Genomic DNA, 24,275 nt, shown 5'->3' with positions numbered 1-24,275 from the left:
GTTAAGTGCCTTGCTCAAGGGCACATCGGCATATTTTTCACCTTGTCTGCTCTGGTATTCAAACACACACACACACACTTCCTACCCCACATACCCTGCAACAGATGTTGTTAAATAGTGCTTGATGTTGGATATTACAATGCAGAAATGTGAAATCTACAGGCTATTACATTTTTTTCACGTTACTTACTATCTGAAACAAGTGATTCTTGCTTGTTCAGTATCCATGTGACCTAAGGTCTCCTGCCATTTGGGAAATTTGCATGTAATCCCATACCAGTGTAGCTATCTCCCTTCCATTTTCATGTGGTTTCCAGTTTGTTTGGGAACTCTGATCATTAGTGCAACGGTTGCCACATGGAATATGTGGTGGGCCTGTAATGGTTGCCTTTTGTCATTTACCTACCTCAGTCAGCCTGATAAGAATAGTTCCTCAGCGTGACCTGAAAACCACACTGGGTCTCTGTGCTGTGGGTTTTCATCCTTTTACCATAACCTGTCACCTTAGAATATATCTACTTTAACTGTAGTTGAGACACCAAGCATTCTGATTGTTCTTTCAGTGTTATTGTATTAACAGGATCTCATTTATTGGGTCACATTCTCAATCATATGTGTATTTGTCAGATTTGTCAACCAGTTTAAGTTGCAAACTTTATTGATGAACATGAGAACATTTGGATACCGAGGAGGAAATAGCAAATGTATGTTATTTACTTCACAGACATAAGGTGTAAAGAATGCAATGAAATGTTCACCTTCGTTCCACCTTCAGTTAAATATTACACAAAATAAATAATTTACTTCAACACAGTCAAAACTCAGTGGTTAAATATCATACATTAGTGTTTCCTTTCACTGTATTCACTTTTGATGTGGTTCCAAGATCTCATGACCACGAGGATCTTGCTCAATTATATACATTTTTCCTGCATTTACCGATCTGTTAGGCCTTCTTCTTCGTTTAAGAATGTTCAGATCATTGAAATGAGAATGAGGACCATGAACAACAGTTCAATTGTTTTTTTTGTATACACAGAGCCAGTGCTTCCTCACTTCATCCACGCGGTGCGTGAAACAGCGTCCTACTTTGTTCCCACATGTCACGCCCTCCTTCAGTCCACATCTTTCCAATGTTTTGGCACAGAATATGATTCAAATTTCACCCTGTGCCACAGAAAGCACTGCACATCCTCAAACCAATAAACCATCTCAACGAAAGTCAAAAGCAGGGAGTATATGCACAGTTAATTACCTTCCTTAGAGAAAATATGTCTTTTAGAAATGGTATAGTTCAGATGCTCTCTGTCTAGATTAGAGTACATTTAAAAAAATCTTTATCTGAAAGATTGTTCAGTGCTGAATAGCTCTCCCACAGGGTATGTTTAGTACAGTGAAATGCTCTTCTTCATCACACCATGATGGGGAGGAAGTGGGTGGCCATTTTCCTCCTCCTTGTTTTCTTCCCTCTCAGTGGCCTCCCGTGGACACTCAGCCCCACAAACATCTGTCTCTTCTTGTTCCTCCACTCGGCTGAGGCGTAGGTGTTATAGCCATTCTCCTCAATACGCTCCTTCAGTGTGCAGTCAATGCCAAACTCTCTCTGGAAGAACAAAGGACATTACTGGGATACATTCTCATATGTATTTGGATACTGACTCAATAGCCCACCTATAATTTAGCCCAAACAACTACCTCTTTCCCAACTGTATTTAATTTATTTATTTATTTTGCTCCTTTGCACCCCATTATTTTTATTTCTACTTTGCACATTCTTCCATTGCAAAACTACCATTCCAGTGTTTTACTTGCTATATTGTATTTACTTTGCCACCATGGCCTTTTTTGCCTTTACCTCCCTTCTCACCTCATTTGCTCACATCGTATATAGACTTGTTTATACTGTATTATTGACTGTATGTTTGTTTTACTCCATGTGTAACTCTGTGTCGTTGTATCTGTCGAACTGCTTTGCTTTATCTTGGCCAGGTCGCAATTGTAAATGAGAACTTGTTCTCAACTTGCCTACCTGGTTAAATAAAGGTGAAATAAATAAAAATAAATAAAAAATGTATTTGGATACTGACTCAATACATTTCATACGGAGTCAACTATTTTCATTTGTGAAGTGCATACACTAGCAAAGGATGTGAGAATACTATATTTATAGTTAATGTACTGTTCATACAAGAGTCAAAATAGATATAAAATATATCAATGTTGAAATATTTCCAGGTATTTATTCAACCTTTCTACAGTGCATGCAGACCCCTTGACGTTTTTCATATTCTGTTACATTACAGCCTTATTCTTAAACGGATTTTTTTTAAATCCCACTCATCAATATAACTGAAATCAATCAAAATCAAATCACATTTACTTATGTAAATATCACATTTACATAAGTATTCAGACTATTTACTCAGTACTTTGTTGACGCACCTTTGGCAGCGATTACAGCCTTGAGTCTCCTAGGGTATGACGCTACGAGCTTGGCACACCTGTATTTGGGGAGTTTCTCCCATTCTTCTCTGCAGATCCTCGCAAGCTCTGTCAGGTTGGATGGGAAACGTCGATGCACATTTCTTTTCAGGCCTCTCCAGAGATGTTCGATCTGGTTCAAGTCCGGGCTCTGGCTTGGCCACTCAAGGACATTGAAGCGGGCTGTCATGCGTCTTTTACTGAGGAGTGACTTCTGTCTGGCCACTGTCCCATAAAAGCCTGATTGGTGGAGTGCTGCAGAGATGGTTGTCCTTCTGAAAGGTTCCTCCATCACCACAGAGGAACTCTGGAGCTCTGTCAGAGTGACCTTCGGGTTCTTGGCCACCTCCCTGACCAGGGCCCTTCTCCCCCGATTGCTGAGTTGGGCCGGGCGGCCAGGTCTGGGAAGAGTGTTGGTGGTTCCAAACGTCTTCCATTTAAGAATGATTCAGGCCACTATGTTCTTGGGGACCTTCAATGCTGCAGAAAAGTTTTGGTACCCTTCCTCAGATCTTTGCATTGACACAATCCTGTCTCTGAGCTCTACAGAGAATTCCTTTGACCTCATGGCTTGTTTTTTGCTCTGACATGCACGGTGAACTGAGGGACCTTATATAGACAATCGTGTGCCTTTCCAAATCATGTCTAATCAATAGAATTGACCACAGGTGGACTCAAACCAAGCTGTAGAAAAATTTCATGGATGATCAATGGAAATAGGATGCACCTGACTTTTTATTTTTAATACATTTTCAACAATTTCTAAAAACCTTTTTTTGCTTTGTGTAGATTGATGAGGGAAAAAAAGTAATTTTAGAATAAGGCTGTAACACAATAAAATGTGGAAAAAGTCAAGGGGTCTCAATACTTTTCGAATGCACTGTACACTGTATTTATTTATCTGCATTTTGCAGGATGAAATCTCTTGACGTGCACCATCTCATTCAAGTGTCCAAATGTAAAAACAAAATAAACAATACTTAGTGACAAGAATAATATGGCAACTACTGTCTAACAACAACCCAATTCAACTTAGTCAAGATGTACCATGTACTGGAACCATGTACTAGAGGGGTACATTCAATAGAAATAGTTAGTTATGTAAATCGGTTACAGTGATAGATGTGATGTATTCTAATGTCTGTGTCACTTAGCACTATAGTCATTACTTGCTGACCTCCAATTTCCTCTTTGAATCATATGCACTTGGTTTGGATGGGGTGCTCTTTGAACTTCTGATAGTTTCCACTGCACCATTAGTTAAAAGTGAACCCAGCTCCAAAGATAAGAACTCTTGTGATAAAGTTGAAGGAATCTAAGTGTCTGTCTTTGAGGCTGGTTAAATGACCTCTGACTCGGATACTGACCGCTCCGTACAGCACACCCTTCCTGCTGATAGCCAGGTAATAGTTACTGCCCAGTCCTTTGATAGCCACCACCCCCACATCCACCGACGTGATCTCCAGAATACCTGAGAACACACAAAATAACATGTATAATCATTTAGAAACAAGTGATAAACCTTTTATAAATAATTTATATTCATCATAGGGGAGGATTTAGGGGAAATGTGTAACCGTTCAGGCAGGGAATTTTAGGGCAGACCGCAGACATAACGTTGGCCCAGATCAGAACACAGAGGCAGAGTACATAGACGCTATGTGTTCTGGATCTGCTGTAGTCATAAAGATAAGAGCTTGTCGAACTATCAGGAGTGTCTGCCTGTCCCTCCTTACATGAAATATCAGTTTGTATTTGTGTTGTTTATTAGGTTTAACCAAAGGGGAAAAGTAAGTTAAATGTGTTGAAAAGAAGTATTGCAACTTAAAATATAGGTTTGTTAATAATCAAATATAACAGTTGGCATTGAATCATGTATTTGGTTTCATCAAATATATAGATATTTTTTTAAATTGAGAAAACCTAACTGATTTACTTGAACCAGGTGAAGTAAAAAATAATGACGTTGATCCAAAGAGTAATTGTGTTGATAGTGTAGAGCCTTTCTCAAGACAGAATAATCTAGATATGTTTTAGAAAGCCTCTAGCTGAAATCCTGTGGGTTCATAGCCAACTGTCATGCTGTCAGTCATATTTCTGTTACTCTAATACTCTAGTTCATAGCCAACTGTCATGCTGTCAGTCATATTTCTGTTACTCTAATACTCTAGTTCATAGCCAACTGTCATGCTGTCAGTCATATTTCTGTTACTCTAATACTCTAGTTCATAGCCAACTGTCATGCTGTCAGTCATATTTCTGTTACTCTAATACTCTAGTTCATAGCCAACTGTCATGCTGTCAGTCATATTTTTGTCCCTCTAATACTTTAGTTCATTTTCAGAGAAAAGCCTGAAGAATCTCTTAAAACTGTAGGGTAGAGTTTTCATCCATCCATCCAGCCATCCTTCATATCACCCATATAAGCGTGCTTCATCTATGTAGGGCCACAGTCTACACAGAAGAACAGACTTCAGCTTAATAACTAATTTGGCATGAGGATTATAATGAAAGCAGGTAGGATTCATTTGTGAATAGTTTGGCTCATTTGGAATATAAGCCACCAATTCCCAGTGTAAATATACATACACACTCTCACACACATGCATGCACGTACACACACATGTATCTAATCTGACGCTGGTGTGTGTTAATGGCCCCTCTCTGGTTCCTATGGTATGTTTGACTTCCTTCACACCCTCACTTCCATCCTATCCTGACACACACACACACACACACACACACACACCTCCACACACACACACACACACACACACACACACACACACGCTGCAGGGAGTTGTCGTGATGATGGCCTTGATCAGACTGCCACAGCAGTTCCCCTCCTTTGTCCCTGATGAGTATGTGAAGCCGCCTGTGTCACTGTCAAGCTCCCTTGCTTGTGGTCAGACCGTCCAAAGGTGCTGTGTGAACTTGAAGGGGCAGGTGTCCTGGAAAAAGTGCCCTTCGAAATATACTGTGACCTACATCCCTGTCTCCACATCAGTGAGGTAGCCTCTGCATTAGTTTCCAGTTCAAACAGGTTCACACTGGCAGGTGAAGTGGTGGTGGGGACCATGACACAACGGCCATTGAAGATCTGAGAGTTGCTTCTGTAAGGGATTAGGTGTCAGGTATCGAGTGAGGATGTAAGACTATCTAAGGTTGTTTCTGGGCCCTCTGTAAACATGCCGGGATGAAAGGAGAGAGAACAGAGGAGGACAGATGAGCCATGACAGAGAGACAGGGAGGGGAGGATTAGAAAGACCTTAATGACCACTGATCAAACACACACACCGGAGGCTGGGGCGAGATGACTTATATGGGCGGCAGGTAGCCTAGTGGTTAGAGCGTTGGGCCAGTAACTGAAAGGTTGCTAGATTGAATCCCTGAGCTGACAAGGTAAAAATCTGTTGTTCTGCCCCTGAACAAGGCAGTTAACCTACTATTCCCTGGGAGGCCGTCATTGTAAATAAGAACTTGTCCTTAACTGACTTGCCTAGTTAAATAAAGGTTAAATAAAAAATACAAATACAATTTAAAAAATCAAGACACACACACACACATAGGTGTGCATATTGTTGTGAACAAGCATTGTGCACACATATACACAGTCTCTACAGCATTTCTCTATAGAGAAAAGCCACCTATATCCACTCAGTCTTTGATGATTAATGTTCAGCACTACTGTCTATTTGCTCACTCAGGAATGATATCTACAACAGAAAAAAACTAACCGAAGCCATTAGGACAAATGTGTTTTTTGTTCAACATATTACGTCTCACAACACTCAACACCAAATGTATGTGACACTGTGTGTTATGTAGTGGTGATTCTGATACACCACACATTAAATCATGGCCGTGGGTCAACCACACATTTCCAACTGTTTATTTAGTGGAAAATGAGTTGCATACTGGACACTTTCTCCTAATGTGTGGCTCATTTGATACGCTCTGTTTTGTAGTTACTGCAGTAAATGGTGTGTTAGGGTGGAGTAGTTGCAGACAATGCCAATGTGAATTGAAGGTGGATTTTCCACAGTGGGTTGCCAGTTAAAAGCGAATTTTCCACAGTGGGTTGCCAGTTAAAAGGTAGATTTTCCACAGTTTGTTGCAAGTTAAAAGCGAATTTTCCACAGTGGGTTGCCAGGTAAAGGTAGATTTTTTGCCGTTTTACATGGCTATTTAGGGTAACTGGAAGTTACCTCTTCTAAAAAAATGGGACAGAGTTTACAGTACAGATACACTGTAGCCAACTTGATTTAAGAATAAGGAAAACATTTACTTAGATATCTGAAACCATTCCAACTGTATCGTCATGTTGAAATATGGGAATGACGGAAACAAATCATCCGTAATGTAGAAGAGGACCACATTGAACGTAATTAGTTTGTTCATACCCTGCCCCTCTCCACGTCCATAAACATCTTCACATCTCTTATCTCAGTGTCCCTTAGAGTACTGGCTGTGGTTTCCCTTCTGAGGGACACACACACACACACACACGCGCACGCACACACACACACGCACACACACACACACACGCACGCGCGCGCACACACACACACACACATGCACGCGCAAATGAGGAACATGCCAGTCCCAGTCAGGAGGCACCTCAGCACACATGACTCCCCGCAGAGAGAAAGACACAAACACATTTGGTGGCCTCCTATATTTCCCTCCTGCGCTCTTGGCAGGCTGAGCTCACACTCACACCATCCCAGCTTGGGGTAATTAGACTCATTCGTCCGCCGCCAGACATCTGTTAGAGCCTCAGAACTGGTCGAGTCCACCATTACTGTTCTCAGTAAATGAGTATTAGAAATATTTTGGGCTTTTCAAATGTGATGAGATGCAACAATATAGCAAACCAGGTTATCGATAAACACAGTTTTGTCTAGTTGGTTTTTTAAGCTGATGTCGTTTAAATGTGTAGCTTTAGTTAAATGCGCTTATTTTCGCAAAGCTTCATATTGCCCGGGGATCACTTCCAGCCCTCTCTCTCTGTAAGCTCCCAGCAGAATCCCAGCACGATGGAGCGACATGTGGGAAAGTTTTTTACAGGCATCCCCATAAATCTGTGGGAGGTTGGATACATGCTCTTAAACAGCCCCCAAAACCACCACCTCTACATCTGTTGAGATCTTTGCTAGCAAGGTTGGTAGTTCAAGCACAATACCAGTTGTCCCCCTCAATCGTTACTATGCTGTAACCAGGTTTCAAAGCTCGGGTCTCAGCCTTGGACCAAAACAAACTGAACCTAAACCATATCTCCAAAAAGGAGGAGTAATAAGAATGAAAGATTGAAGCTGTTTTTAATCAAAACTGCTAACTTGGTCTCCAGATATGCTTCAGTGCAAAGAATCAGTGCATGATTTTACATTATCTATGAAAAGATTGCCACATGCTTGCTGATAGCAAGAACAAACAAACATATATTTTTAGGAAATGTCCTTTTCTAGTTTTATTCATACAGTATATCCATTATTATGTTATTATTTTCTATCAACCCAGAGTTTTTAACTGGGCATTGCCACAGAATCAATGCCATAAACCTGATGCTGTGTCATTTTCAGGGGCTACAAAGGACATCATCCCAGGGATCATGTCTAGGCCCTGGGCCAGAGCAGAGACTGGAGCTGCTCTCCTGTTGTATCTCTTGCCCTGTGAACCTGATAGTGTGCCAGATAATCCACACTGTCCCCAGTCCCCCCCAGGAAATGACTTTGTGGCAGCACCATTGATACTGAACACTAGCAGCTTTGATGTGACCACAATGATGTTCAACCATGTCATTCATGAATTAGTACCCCTCCCCTGCTACTGCAGTCAAACCCAACCCAAAGAAAAACTTGGTCACTTTATGCAAAAGATTAGTATTATATACAGCAGTATATTACTAATACAGTGGGGAGAACAAGTATTTGATACACTGCCGATTTTGCAGGTTTTGCAGGTTTTCCTACTTACAAAGCATGTAGAGGTCTGTCATTTTTTTTATCATAGGTACACTTCAACTGTGAGAGAAGGAATCTAAAACAAAAATCCAGAAAATCACATTGTATGATTTTTAAGTAATTAATTTGCATTTTATTGCATGACATAAGTATTTGATCACCTACAAACCAGTAAGAATTCCAGCTCTCACAGACCTGTTAGTTTTTCTTTAAGAAACCCTCCTGTTCTCCACTCGTTATCTGTATTAACTGCACCTGTTTGAACTCGTTACCTGTATAAAAGACACCTGTCCACACACTCAATCAAACAGACTCCAACCTCTCCACAATGGCCGAGACCAGAGAGTTGTGTAAGGACATCAGGGATAAAATTGTAGACCTGCACAAGGCTGGGATGGGCTACAGGACAATAGGCAAGCAGCTTGGTGAGAAGGCAACAACTGTTGGTGCAATTATTAGAAAATGGAAGAAGTTCAAGATGACTGTCAATCACCCTCGGTCTGGGGCTCCAGTCAAGATCTCACCTCGTGGGGCATCAATGATCATGAGGAAGGTGAGTTATCAGCCCAGAACTACACGGCAGGACCTGGTCAATGACCTGAAGAGAGCTGGGACCACAGTCTCAAAGAACCATTAGTAACACACTACGCCGTCATGGATTCAAATCCTGCAGCGCACGCAAGGTCCCCCTGCTCAAGCCAGCGCATGTACAGGCCCGTCTGAAGTTTGCCAATGACCATCTGGATGACCCAGAGGAGGAATCGGAGAAGGTCATGTGGTCTGATGAGACAAAAATAGAGCTTTTTGGTCTAAACTCCACTCGCCGTGTTTGGAGGAAGAAGAATGATGAGTACAACCCCCAAGAACACCATCCCAACCGTGAAGCATGGAGGTGGAAACATCATTCTTTGGGGATGCTTTTCTGCAAAAGGGACAGGACGACTGCACCGTATTGAGGGGAGGATGGATGGGGCCATGTATCGCGAGATCTTGGCCAACAACCTCCTTCCCTTAGTAAGAGCATTGAAGATGGGTCGTGGCTGGGTCTTCCAGCATGACAACGACCGGAAACACACAGCCAGGGCAACTAAGGAGTGGCTCCGTAAGAAGCATCTTAAGGTCCTGGAGTGGCCTAGCCAGTCTACAGACCTGAACTCAATAGAAAATCTTTGGAGGGAGCTGAAAGTCCATATTGCCCAGCGACAGCCCCGAAACCTGAAGGATCTGGAGAAGGTCTGTACGGAGGAGTGGGCCAAAATCCCTGCTGCAGTGTGTGCAAACCTGGTCAAGAACTACAGGAAACGTATGATCTCTGTAATTGCAAACAAAGGTTTGTGTACCAAATATTAAGTTCTGCTTTTCTGATGTATCAAATACTTATGTCATGCAATAAAATGCAAATTAATTACTTAAAAATAATACAATGTGATTTTCTGGATTTTTGTTTTAGATTCCGTCTCTTACAGTTGAAGTGTACCTATGATAAAAAATTAGACCTCTACATGCTTTGTAAGTAGGAAAACCTGCAAAATCGGCAGTGTATCAAATAGTTGTTCTCCCCACTGTATGTGCTAGTATAACTGTATAATTATTGCCTGTAGTATAAAGAATTGTGAGGAGTAATGATGAGAGACAATAGAAGGGTTCAATAAGTTAACACCTACTAGCTTCAAGTTGAACCCTCTGATCATTTTAGAACAACAGTCGGTCTAGCAATGTCTTCACTATGTCATAAACACCCAAAAGAGGCATTTTGAAATTCATTGCATTTTTGCCTCAGTGTCAAATAAAGACAGTGTAAAATCTATAAAGACATGTATATAAGTGTAGGGTCTATAAAGACATTTACAGTTGAAGTCGTAAGTTTACATCCACCTTAGCCAAATACATTCAAACTAAATTTCACAATTCCTGACATTTAATCCTAGTAAAAATTCCCTGTTTTAGGTCAGTTAGGATCACAACTTTATTTTAAGAATGTGAAATGTCAATAATAGTAGAGAGAATGATTGATATATTTCAACTTTTATTTCTTTCATCACACTCCCAGTGGGTCAGAAGTTTACATACACTCAATTGATATTTGGTAGCATTGCCTTAATTGTTTAACTTGGGTCAAACGTTTCGGGTAGCCTTCCACAAGCTTCCCACAATAAGTTGGGTACGTTTTGGTCCATTCCTCCAGACAGAGCGGGTGTAACTGAGTCAAATTTGTAGGCCTCTGTCACGTTTGTTTGTATAAACAGACCAAGGCACAGCGTATGTTGAGTTTCACATAACATAATAGTGAAACTTAGCAAAACAAACAAACAAAATAACAAACTGTGACAACAGAGGTGCTACATACACTTACTCAAAACAATATCCCATAACACAAAGGTGGAGAAATGCTACTTAAGTATGATCCCCAATTAGGGACAACGATAGCCAGCTGCCTCTAATTGGGAATCATACCAAAACACCAACAAAGGGAAAAAAACCAACTAGAACCCACATAGAAAATATAAACTAGACTAAATCCCAAGTCACGCCCTGACCTACTCTACCATAGAAAATAAAGGCTTCCTATGGTCAGGACAGCCTCCTTGCTCACACACGCTTTTTCAGTTCTGCCCACCAATGATCTATGGGATTGTGGTCAGGGCTTTGTGATGGCCACTCCAATACCTTGACTTTGTTGTCCTTAAGCCATTTTGCCACAACTTTGGAAGCATGCTTGGGGTCATTGTCCATTTGGAAGACCCATTTGCAACCAAGCTTTAACTCCCTGACTGTCTTAAGATGTTTCTTCAATATATCCACATAATTTCCCTTCCTCCTGATGCCATTTATTTTGTGAAGTGCACCAGTCCCTTGTGCAGTTGTAAACCGTAGTCTGGCTTTTTTATGGCGGTTTTGGAGCAGTGGCTTCTTCCTTGCTGAGCGGCCTTTCAGGTTGTCGATATAGGACTTGTTTTACTGTGGATATAGATATTTTTGAACCTGTTTCCTCCAGCATCTTCACAAGGTCCTTTGCTGTTTTGGGATTGATTGGCACTTTTCGCACCCCAGTACGTTCATCTCTAGGAGACAGAACGCGCCTCCTTCATGAGCGGTATGACAGATGCGTGGTCCAATGGTGTTTATACTTCGGTACTGTTGTTTGTACAGATGAACGTGGTACCTTCAGGCCTTTGAAAATTGCTCCCAATGATGAACCAGACTTGTGGAGGTCAACAATTGTTTTTCTGAGGTCTTGGCTGATTTCTTTTGATTTTCCCATGACGTCAAGCAAAAAGGCACAGAGTTTGAAGGTAGGCCTTGAAATACATTCACAGGTACACCTCCAATTTACTCAAATTATGTCAATTAGCCTATCAGAAGCTTCTAAAGCCATGACATCATTTTCTGGAATTTTCCAAGCTGTTTAAAGGCACAGTCAACTTAGTGTATGTAAACTTCTGAATTGTACTGGAATTGTGATACAGTGAATTGTAAGTTAAATAATCTGTCTGTAAACAATTGTTGGGAAAATGACTTGTGTCATGCACAAAGTAGATGTCCTAACCGACTTGCCAAAAATATAGTTCAAGAAATGTGTGGAGTGGTTGAAAAACAAGTTTTAATGACTCCAACCTAAGTGTATGTAAACTTCCGAAATAAAGGGTCTATAAAGACATTTATATACAAGTGTAGGGTCTCTAAAGACATTTATATACAAGTGTAGGGTCTCTAAAGACATGTATATACAAGTGTAGGTCTCTAAAGACATGTATATACAAGTGTAGGTCTCTAAAGACATGTACAGTGCCTTGCGAAAGTATTCGGCCCCCTTGAACTTTGCGACCTTTTGCCACATTTCAGGCTTCAAACATAAAGATATAAAACTGTATTTTTTTGTGAAGAATCAACAACAAGTGGGACACAATCATGAAGTGGAACGACATTTATTGGATATTTCAAACTTTTTTAACAAATCAAAAACTGAAAAATTGGGCGTGCAAAATTATTCAGCCCCCTTAAGTTAATACTTTGTAGCGCCACCTTTTGCTGCGATTACAGCTGTAAGTCGCTTGGAGTATGTCTCTATCAGTTTTGCACATCGAGAGACTGAAATTTTTCCCATTCCTCCTTGCAAAACAGCTCGAGCTCAGTGAGGTTGGATGGAGAGCATTTGTGAACAGCAGTTTTCAGTTCTTTCCACAGATTCTCGATTGGATTCAGGTCTGGACTTTGACTTGGCCATTCTAACACCTGGATATGTTTATTTTTGAACCATTCCATTGTAGATTTTGCTTTATGTTTTGGATCATTGTCTTGTTGGAAGACAAATCTCCGTCCCAGTCTCAGGTCTTTTGCAGACTCCATCAGGTTTTATTCCAGAATGGTCCTGTATTTGGCTCCATCCATCTTCCCATCAATTTTAACCATCTTCCCTGTCCCTGCTGAAGAAAAGCAGGCCCAAACCATGATGCTGCCACCACCATGTTTGACAGTGGGGATGGTGTGTTCAGGGTGATGAGCTGTGTTGCTTTTACGCCAAACATAACGTTTTGCATTGTTGCCAAAAAGTTCCATTTTGGTTTCATCTGACCAGAGCACCTTCTTCCACATGTTTGGTGTGTCTCCCAGGTGGCTTGTGGCAAACTTTAAATGACACTTTTTATGGATATCTTTAAGAAATGGCTTTCTTCTTGCCACTCTTCCATAAAGGCCAGATTTGTGCAATATACGACTGATTGTTGTCCTATGGACAGAGTCTCCCACCTCAGCTGTAGGTCTCTGCAGTTCATCCAGAGTGATCATGGGCCTCTTGGCTGCATCTCTGATCAGTCTTCTCCTTGTATGAGCTGAAAGTTTAGAGGGACGGCCAGGTCTTGGTAGATTTGCAGTGGTCTGATACTCCTTCCATTTCAATATTATCGCTTGCACAGTGCTCCTTGGGATGTTTAAAGCTTGGGAAATCTTTTTGTATCCAAATCCGGCTTTAAACTTCTTCACAACAGTATCTCGGACCTGCCTGGTGTGTTCCTTGTTCTTCATGATGCTCTTTGCGCTTTTAACGGACCTCTGAGACTATCACAGTGCAGGTGCATTTATACGGAGACTTGATTACACACAGGTGGATTGTATTTATCATCATTAGTCATTTAGGTCACCATTGGATCATTCAGAGATCCTCACTGAACTTCTGGAGAGAGTTTGCTGCACTGAAAGTAAAGGGGCTGAATAATTTTGCACGCCCAATTTTTCAGTTTTTGATTTGTTAAAAAAGTTTGAAATATCCAATAAATGTCGTTCCACTTCATGATTGTGTCCCACTTGTTGTTGATTCTTCACAAAAAATACAGTTTTATATCTTTATGTTTGAAGCCTGAAATGTGGCAAAAGGTCGCAAAGTTCAAGGGGGCCGAATACTTTCGCAAGGCACTGTATATACAAGTGTAGGTCTCTAAAGACATGTATATACAAGTGTAAGGTCTATAAAGACATGTATATACAAGTGTAGGTCTCTAAATACATGTATATACAAGTGTAGGTCTCTAAAGACATGTATATACAAGTGTATGGTCTATAAAGACATGTATATACAAGTGTAGGTCTCTAAATACATGTATATACAAGTGTAGGTCTCTAAAGACATGTATTTACAAGTGTAGGTCTATAAAGACATGTATATACATGTGTAGGTCTATAAAGACATGTATATACAAGTGTAGGGTCTATAAAGACATGTATATACAAGTGTAGGTCTCTAAAGACATGTATATACAAGTGTAGGTCTATAAAGACATGTATATACAAGTGTAGGGTCTATAAAGACATGTATATACAAGTGTAGGTCTCTAAAGACATGTATATACAAGTGTAGGGTCTATAAAGACATGTATATACAAGTGTAGGTCTATAAAGACATGTATATACAAGTGTAGGTCTCTAAAGACATTTCTGTCATATTCTTGTCAAAACAAACACAAATGGTGCCTTTCCTTACTCTTTCCCATAAGCCTCTTTGATTCATTTTGTGGTTTAGAACACCTAGGAGAAACGTTAAAGCCTTCCATATACACGGGATGGGGGGTGGTGTAGTTTAAGTGAGCACATGTGTCTCTGGTGTTGGTTGCTTGGTTTGCTACATCCGAACACACACACACACACACTTGAGCATGTGAATAACCGCACACAGATAGGCTCACACACGTTTCTCACTGGAATAACTGTACTGTTAGAATAGGGCACTAAACATATCCATTCATGTTTCTGTACCTCTGTAAATTAATCACATTTACATTATACTCTATTAATCATAAACCACACGGCATCAGCATTATGTACAACACGTGTGGACTTAAACGAAGCGGACTGGTTGTGTGTGAGAGCATGTTAGTGATTGACGTATCCTCTCCCATCCCCTGTCCTGCTCCTGTCTAGCTGTTATCAGTACTGTTGACCCTGGGCTGTGAATACGGACAGATAACAGGTTGGTAATCTACCCCTCCTGTTTTAATCATCTTAGAGCTACCATCATTGTACGGAATGTTACGACAGGACAGATATCACAGGGACGTCTGGTAGATACAGAAAGAAGCTTCTTGCCAGGAATGTGTCGCCTAGCTCTAAGAATGTCCATGTACTGCTGGGAGACAGATCTTGCCACAATTTAGATTCAACATGCCGTATTGATGATCAATGCTAAAAAATTCTGCTGGAAACCTGTCTTTCCAAACATAACAGTAAAGTTATTCAACACAAGTCAATCATTTGAAATTGTTTCCCTTTTTCTGTAATTTGTATGATATTCTGTAGTGAAGAGTGAGGAAAGCCCTGACAACACAATGGTTTATTTTCAATACACTATGGTTGAACCTCTGTTTCCCCTCTTTTACTCTCCTACTATTTGAAAAACACACTCTTGTGGTTACTTACTGAGGGGGTCCTCTCTGCTCTTGGTCCCATTAACTCTGCCATTTGTATCGATCCGCAGGAAGAACTTCTGGAAGGAGAAGAGCTTCCTCCGCCGCACATCTCCCTGCAGGTGGTTGTAGCTGCGTACGTGCCTCCCCAGCGGAACCCTAATACCTTCCAAGGGACCTCCAGTTTCCCCAGTCTCTCCAACCCTGGATGCAGCCAGGGAACTGTTCACTGGCGCCCTAAAATGGCTGCTGGGGCTGGGGGGCTGGGGGCTGGGGGCTGGGGGCTGTGGGGCTGGAGACTGGGGAACTGGAGCCTGGGGCTGGTTGGCTGGAGCCTGCCTCTGTAGAGAGGTTGATGGCAGACAACCACAGGGAGGGAAAGGGCGAGCAGCAGTGCTAGCAGCAGAGACAGAGACAGGCTGGAAAAGAAGGACCTAGAGATAAAGCTGGAGCCAGAGCCAGACCTAAACCTGGACCCAGAGCCAGACCTAAACCTGGACCCAGACCTAAACCTGGACCCAGAGCCAGACCTAAACCTGGACCCAGAGCCAGACCTAAACCTGGACCCAGACCTAAACCTGGACCCAGAGCCAGACCTAAACCTGGAGCCAGAGCCAGACCTAAACCTGGAGCCAGAGTCCGACCTAAACCTGGACCCAGAGCCAGACCTAAACCTGGACCCAGAGCCAGACCTAAACCTGGACCCAGAGCCAGACCTAAACCTGGACCTAGAGCCAGACCTAAACAAAGACCCAGAGGTGGCCCAGGCAGTGACAGCCGTACTCCCTCCAGCAGCCCATGTGGTCATGGTAGAATGGTGTGGGGAGGACTGGAAGCAACCTCACAGCCTGGGACATGCTGCTGGGGACAACGGGAGGCTGGGAGGTCAGGGAGGGGAGCCCTCCTGGAAAATGGGCCTCTCTGGTACCTAGTCTACCAGGTCTATATGCAAAAGAGATTTCCTCCTCAATTATACCTATCTGGGTTGAAAATCAATGTCTCCTTGCCTTTCTTTTGGTAGCTAGAGCAATTATTGTACTGAAAGTCCATGTATTCCAATGTTCTCTTTCACTTTTGTTCCTATAACTGATGTCCTGGTAGATCAGTTAAGACAAATACAAATCGATAAATAAAACAGCCTATTGTCCCACTCGTCTTATTGTTGCCAGTGTAATTGCCGTCAGTGCATTCCAATGACAAAGCAGGCAGGCTTCATATGTTCCACTTTTGAAACTGTTCTTCTGTCCTTAGCTGTTCCTGGTGCTGAATTTAATTCCAATCCAGAAATCCTTAGATGGCTACTTCCACAATGAAAGGTCCACTGGCATAGGGACATTCTACTATAACACTTTCTCCAGGCTCATCCCTCTGTCCCCTAAGGCCCAAACATTCAACAGCTCACTGCTGCCAGACACCCTCTACACGTTTCCAGATTTCACTAAAAAGAGAGAGATGGTCAAACAAAATGTGGTGCTAAGTCCTGGTTGGCCAGTGGGTGCCTGTGAGACATGTCCTCCTCTCTTTCTCTCTCCATGAATGAGTGTGGAGTGGACTCCTCTCCCTCTCAATTACAGTGGCTCCACCTTCACTGAGGTAACAGGCTGAGGAGGGGTGTGTGTGTGTGTTTGTGTGTGTGTGAATATGAGACTATGTCAGCTGATCTGCCCCCTCTCTTTAACTCCCACCCTCTCCTTCTCTCATTCTCTCTCCACCACCCACCTCTCTCTTTCTCTCCCTTTCTCTTTCCACCACCCACCTCTCTCCTTCTCTTCCTCTCTCTCACCACCCACCTCTCTCTTTCTCTCTCCCTCCCCCTCCACCTCTCTCTCACCCCCTTCTACAATCTCTCTATACCCTCCACCTCTCTTTCTTCCCCTCCCCTCTCTCTCTCCCTCCACCTCTCTCGCTGTCTCTCCCCTCCACCTCTTACTCTCCCCACAATCCACCTCTCTCTCCCCTCCACCTCTCTCTCCCCCTCCACCTCTCTCTCTCTCCACTTCTCTCTATCCCTCCCTTCCCCCTCCACTCTATATCCCCCTTCCCCCTCCACTCTCTATCCCCCCCCCTTCCCTCTCCACCTCTCTCCATTCTTTCTCATTCTCTCTCTCCTTCCACCTCTCTCCCACAACTCCACCTCTCTCTCTTTTTCATTCCCAAACCAATGCCTCCCAATACACTTACCCTGCTCTCATTTCCCATCAACCCTCTCACATATGGGAGTGAGTCGGGTGCGTGCATGAGTGAGAATATGGGGCAGGGGTGGAGGTGTGAATGAAGACCAGGGTAGTATAGGATTTATCTGGGTTGATAGTACAGGGGTGGAGGTGTGAATGGAGACCAGGGTGGGATAGGATTTATCTGGGTTGATAGTACAGGCGTGGACGTGTGCATGGAGACCAGGGTATGATAGGATTTATCTGGGTTGATAGTACAGGGGTGGAGTTGTGAATGGAGAGGATGTAGTGAGAGTGTTTTTTTATAGCTCTGTGTGTGTGTGTGTGTGTGTGTGTGTGTGTGTGTGTGTGTGTGTGTGTGTGTGTGTGTGTGTGTGTGTGTGTGTGTGTGTGTGTGTGACGCCCTGACCTTAGAGAGCCTTGTTAATTCTCTATTTGGTTTGGTCAGGGTGTGACTCGGGTGGGCAAATCTATGTTTCTATTTCTTTGTTGGCCTAGTATGGTTCCCAATCAGAGGCAGCTGTTTATCGTTGTCTCTGATTGGGGATCATATTTAGGCAGCATTTTCTCCCACCTTAGATTGTGGGATCTTGTTTGTGTGTAGTTGCTTTCGGCATGGCATGTAGCGTTATGTTCGTTTTTTGTATTTTGTTGTTTTTTTCGGTGTCATTTAAAATAAAATAAAAATGTACTCCTACCACGCTGCACCTTGGTCCAACCCATCTTTAAACGATCGTGTGTGTGTGTGTGTGTCATTTGAAGTGCAACTACTTGGTACTGGTACCATCAAGATATGAGAAATCAGACCTGGTGCCATTTCCCATCCAACTACTGCTAGTTCCAATCCAATGGCAACTCTAAGAGGATCTCAGTCAGGCCTCTCATCTCGCCACCTTCCTCTGAGACTCAAGTGTCACATGGCCAATTAGAAGATCTTATACTCCTCCACTCGAGTTGTGACACGTCCTCACATTTTCAGTAATCAAATTCAGTTGGAGAATTTAAAAACTTAATCAATATAACTTAATTAAACTACATTTCCAATCTGGGAATTGGTGGTATCTAACATGCTGACTAAACCAGGCGCGCGCTTGTGTCCGTATGCACTATCGCACGCATGTTGATTTTGTCCACCCACACTAGACGCGATCAGGACACACAGGTTGAAATATCAAAACAAACTCTGAACCAACTATATTAATTTTGGGACAGGTCGAAAAGTATTAAACAATCATGGTAATTTAGCAAGCTAGCTTGCTGTTGCTAGCTAATTTGTCCTGGGATATAAACATTGGGTTGTTATTTTACCTGAAATGCACAAGGTCCTCTACTCCGACAATGAATCCACAGATAAAAGGGTAAACCGAGTTAGTTTCTAGTAATCTCTTCTCATTCATCCAGCTTAATCTTCTTTGGACTTTATATGGCGGTTGGCAACCAACTTTAAGGTGCATCTCCACCACCAACTGGACTGGAGTGTGGACCTCAGTTCATCGTTTAATCACCCACGTGGGTATATGCTCCTAAAAACCAATGAGGAGATGGGAGAGGCGGGACTTGCACACGTAACCCGAGCAGTGTGGTCAGCATGTACTGTAAGAACTGAAAGGTACACTCAGCAAGATAACATCATCATACACAGGGGAGCAACTTCCTACTTACAGAATTTTAAAAAACTAATATCTGCAAAGATTGCCAGTATTAGATCTTAACAATGAGGGCGTCATCAAGGAGGAATTTGTTAGCCATGCTGAGTGTAACTGGGTCATTCCACAAAAAGAGGGCCTTTTGCTTCCCTTTGATATTTTAAGTAGAAATTGTGCACCAATATTGAATTTGAAAAGCCTGTTATATTAAATGAAATGAACTTTAAAGTTTAGACCACATGGAGAACTCAATAAATCTGATTAGTTTTATATGAAGAAAGGCTTGCCAAAGGGCCAAAATTCAGCATTTTGACATGTCCCTCCATCAACCCTGTGTCACCTCTAGGAACATTTTAACCCACTTTAATTGACAATTTCTCAAAATTTCCTAGTTTCTCAAAGTTTCCCTAGTTAATTTGTTGCTTTGACAAAGACATTTCTGAAGATAATTATTTACTTTATGTGATTAGTGATTCATTTACAGCTGTTCCTCATTTTAAGGTCAACCCTGTTAAGTGAACTGAATTTTGTTTGGTGAATCTATTCCTTTTTAAAATATTTTTTTTCCAAAGAAACATTGAACTTCTAATAGTCAAATCATAGTATAAAAGTAGGTGAGCTGGATCTACTCTTTATGGCCATTTTCTAGTGTTTTGTGATGGAAAACTGAGTGGGTCAAGCATTACATGTCAAACCAGATTACCCGTAGATAGACAGGCTCGAAATTGTTAAAACAAAGTATGAATTGTATTGAATTGCCACTCCCTGTTGCATACAAGCTTAGATTCTCCCTGTCACAAGGGGATTTATGGCTGATTTAAGATGAAATCATCAACCCTGTTACAGTCAACCTTGTTAAAGTCAACCCTGTTACTTTAATTGGCACTTAATAGGCACTTACTATAGTCATTTTTTAAATTTAATCTCTTGAGATAGGAAAACTAGTTTTTTTAGGAAGATAGAACGTGCTCTTTATGACAGAATGTAAAATTTAGGTGAAATCCAACGAAGTTACACTTCTCAAAAGGCATGGAATTAGTGGAATGACCTAACTGTAAATGATGGTTCAGAAACGGCCCTTTTCCGTATCTCCTCCTCTCACCCCTTGATGACATGTCTTGCCTTCTGCTTCTCTCCTAAGGCCCCTGCCAGTTTCTTAGTGTCTGCTTTAATGTCTGTCAACAACCTGCGGACAGAGGATTGGTCTGGTCCTAATAAATCTGGTCTTAATCTATCTGGTTTCATCAGGTACCCCACAGACAAAGTAATCTTATCAGTAGGCTACTTCCTTTGTTCTGTCCCTTCCCACCGTGGTAGCCTTAATCAGCACTGAAGGAAACAGAACTGGAGGAGCAGGGACAAGTTGAATTGATTATTGACCCAATCATAATGGACATCCATAGGATTCCCATGGAATTAATACACTGAGTGTACAAAACATTAGGAATACCTTCCTAACATGAGCTGCACCCCCCTTTGCTCTCAAAACAGACTCAATTTGTCAGGGCATGGACTCTACAAAGTACCGAAAGCATTCCATAGGGATGCTGGCCCATGTTGACTCCAATACTTACCACAGTTGTGTTAAGTTGGCTGGATGTCCTTTGGGTGGTGGACCATTCTTGATACATCAAACTGTTGAGTGTGAAAACCCCAGCATCGTTGCAGTTCTTGACACACGACCCCTTTCAAAGGCACTTCAATATTTTGTCGTAAACAATCCATGTCTCAACTGATTCAAGGCTTAAAAATCCTTCTTTAACCTGTCCTCCTCCCTTTTATCTACAGTGATTGAAGTGGATTTGTCAAGTGGCATCAACAAGGGATCATAGCTTTTACCTGGATTCACCTGGTCAGTCTGTCATGGAAAGAGCAGGTGTTTCTAATATTTTGTAAACTCAGTTTATTACTGGACGTTTCTTTTAACCCCGACCCATTTGAGGCCTTTCCTTACCCTATATGTTTTTAATGATAGTTACTGTGTATTTTTCACTTTTTGATTATCACTATCAATTGCTAAACAGCAGCCTGTGTTCCTCTGGTGGAAAATGTGAGAGCCAATATCACATTTTCTCGCTGACAGACTGAATGCCCCATCTATAGTTACCACCCCATTAGACACAGCAGGAATGTCTTTGAAAACCTTTATCCAGCTAGCATAAATCCATATCTCCTTATATAACTCTCTCTGAGGGGCAAATCTCTTCTTCTGGGTAAAAGTTTACTCTAACCACTTTCTATTGAGTTGTTTTGCTTTCCCTTCAAACAGAGGATATTGTTCTTTGCAGGTTCCGCCTAGAAAGATGGATTTGTTTTAGAGTTGAGATGTGGAAAAGATTTGCAGGATTTCTTTAGAAGCCGAAGAGAAAATGATTTGTAAATGCAACCATGCTTGTGTTTTTTTCCTCCTCAACGTAATATAAGTGAGCTTTGGAGGTACAACAGGGTGGCCTGGGTCTCATCTTCCTCTGCCCTCCCTGGGTTTAGTGTTTACCATATCTTTATTGATCTATCTTAGAGCTTTGTCATCAAAGTTCAAAAAGCAAAGACAATTACCACAGGCCAATGTTTTTCTGATGTCTAGCTGCAAGCTGCAAATCAAATCGAATGTTAATCGCCACATGCTTTGCAAGCAACTGGTGTGGACTAACAGTGAAACGCTTACTTTACGGGCCCTTCCCATCAACACAGGAGCTGGCTTTGTACCGTGCACATCATTACATGTCAGTAATTTGACAGGTGGGATTTATATTCTCTCTACCTCTATTTCTCTATGAGAAAGTAGGGTTTCTTTAAGAATCAATATAAATCATACGTCACGTTATATGTAGTATTTCAAATATGCCTGTAATTCAGCTTGTGTTCATTAGGTTACAATGTAGCAAAATGAATAGAAATGGAAAACTAAATGTGACTACAAAAAATTACCCTAGTAGGTGCAAATAAAGTGTTCAACAAAACAAAACTACTATTTCAACTTGGATATGTAGCAACAGTTAAGTAGCATACTCTATGGAATGCTCACTCTTCAAAGCAATGAGTGATACTGACATTTAATTAATTGTTACACCACTTAGATGAAGCTAAGGCAAATCTCATTCTCCTGGAAAGTTGCATTCTAGAATATTCCATCAGTGAGAGCCAACCGTAGATTTGATGTCTGGGCCCCAGGCCTGCTGTACTCTGTGTGTGCTGCCTGGGTCAGAGAAGGCCGTGGTGGAGACTTTAATAAAGGAACAGTCCTGGTACAGTACAGACAGGGATGCCTGTGTTACTGCCTGAGGACACACAGTCTCATGGGGCCCAGATAGGTGGGACTGGGCCCCGCCTCGGCCAACCAACGCATCCATTCCTATTCTCACTTCACCTTGATAGGTGATGAAACGGCCACTGAAATTGGTTACTAATTGTTTTCCATTCATTTGTTAACAGAAAGCATTGTCTTTTCTTCACATTCATCATGTTGTTGAACTAGTCACGTTCAACAGTACGCAGAGACACCTTCCTTGGCAACTGTTGTTCTAGTCTTATAGGTGACCTGAGGCCTTTTTCGCCAGCCAGCCATCAAATGTCAATATTTGATGAGTGTCCCAGGCCGGTGTGTGGTGGTGGAGTGTCTGGTAACCCAGATGAGGTTGCTGTTTCCTGTTTTTCGCTGAGCGATAGATGTATGCCATGTTATCTCCCATTAGGGATGGGCGGTCACATCATCAGCCTGGCTGCAGCCCGCGGGTCGCTTACAGCAGGCTAGAGGAGTTTATTTACAGGTCATAGAATGGAGTCACTCACCTGTATCGAGCAGTGGTTGTCATTACTTTGATTACAAAGCAGTAACATTAACACAGACCCCAAACATTCATTTCATCATCAGAACTAAAATGGACAGACCAAGATAGAATAATATTATTGGCTTCTAATACGGTATGATGTCAAGTGAAAATGTACTAAAGATTATTATTTATTTTTTTAATCTATGAACTAAAGACATCTAAACATAAAGGGCTGCTTCCCGGACCCAGATTAAGCTTAGTACTGACTTGAGCCTAGTTCTGTGTAGCTCTGTTGGTAGAGGATGGTGCTTGCTCTGCCAGGGTTATGGGTTTGATTCCAGGGGCCAACCATACGTGAAATGTATGCATGCATGACAGGAAGTTGCTTTGGATCAAAGACTCTGCTAAATGGCACATTTTATTGTTTTAAATGACTGAATATTTTTGCAGGTCAGGACGAGTCTTTAGAAAGGGAAAGGGGGATACCTAGTCAGTTACTGAATGCATTCAACTGAAATGTGTTTTCCGCATTTAACCTAACCCCTCTGAATCAGAGAGATGTGGGGCCTGCCTAATGAAGAACTATTCAGCATGGAGTGCAGCGTGGAGTGCAGTCACTAGGAAAGAAGGAAACCAAGATTTTTTCCATTGTGCAGTTACTACAGACTCAACCCAATACACTATGACATCACAGCAGTAAGAGAGGTGGGGTTTGGTAATAGGTCTACAGTTGGATGGAGACAGCTCCGTTATAAACACACTCACTCACACACATACACACTGACTGTATCTATGACACTGTGCTCCACATTGGGCCGGTGTACCGTTACTGCTGACTAGCTTCTAGCATAGTCTCAGGTTATCTGGGACAGAGGAGTTCAATATGATTCCTGAAACAGAACCTGGTGCTATGGTTCTAGGTGTTACACAGCTCCAGATGTAGCATGTTAATTTGGTTGCAAGAGAACTTTCCTGTATTGCAGGATATGTAAAAGTTGTAGTGTATTTGAGGTTTAAAAAGGCTTCTTAAAATATTGCAATTTGCACTTTGAAATTTCAGACTTGATTTTACCTTACCAAAAATGGATTAGCCCCTACAAAATGTACATTAAATATAATCCACATAATAATTCTAATGTCTTGTTGCTGCAGGATTTTTTACCCGCTGTAGCAAACTGGCTGAAATTAAGATCCTATATCTGTAGCTAATCACTGACTGTTTTCAACTGAGAATATTCCCCCTCACCTTTCAGCTGTGATAGCCCATGTCTGCTGTGGGCTGAGCTGGGTATGTGCTCTACATTGGTGGTGTATGTTTCTTTTCCCTAAAAACATACGCGGTGAACAG

At 41.9% G+C, this 24,275-nt stretch overlaps 1 protein-coding gene across 1 annotated transcript; it reads right to left on the bottom strand.

Annotated features, from left to right (window-relative positions):
* Positions 1–563: 563 nt before the first annotated feature.
* Positions 564–22,507, bottom strand: LOC112263921 (fibroblast growth factor 10-like). Its single transcript, XM_042331157.1, has 4 exons — positions 22,304–22,507; positions 15,351–15,678; positions 3,849–3,952; positions 564–1,603 (listed from the first exon to the last, which is right to left on the bottom strand). The coding sequence occupies exons 1-4, from the start codon at positions 22,505–22,507 to the stop codon at positions 1,412–1,414; spliced, it is 828 nt and encodes a 275-aa protein (XP_042187091.1). The 3' UTR covers positions 564–1,411.
* Positions 22,508–24,275: the final 1,768 nt, after the last annotated feature.

The sequence above is a fragment of the Oncorhynchus tshawytscha genome, linkage group LG12 (genome assembly GCF_018296145.1).
Source record: "Oncorhynchus tshawytscha isolate Ot180627B linkage group LG12, Otsh_v2.0, whole genome shotgun sequence".
Lineage (NCBI taxonomy): Eukaryota > Metazoa > Chordata > Actinopteri > Salmoniformes > Salmonidae > Oncorhynchus > Oncorhynchus tshawytscha.
The sequence above is the reverse complement of the archived record's forward strand: the minus strand, read 5'-3'. Positions and strand labels throughout refer to the sequence as shown.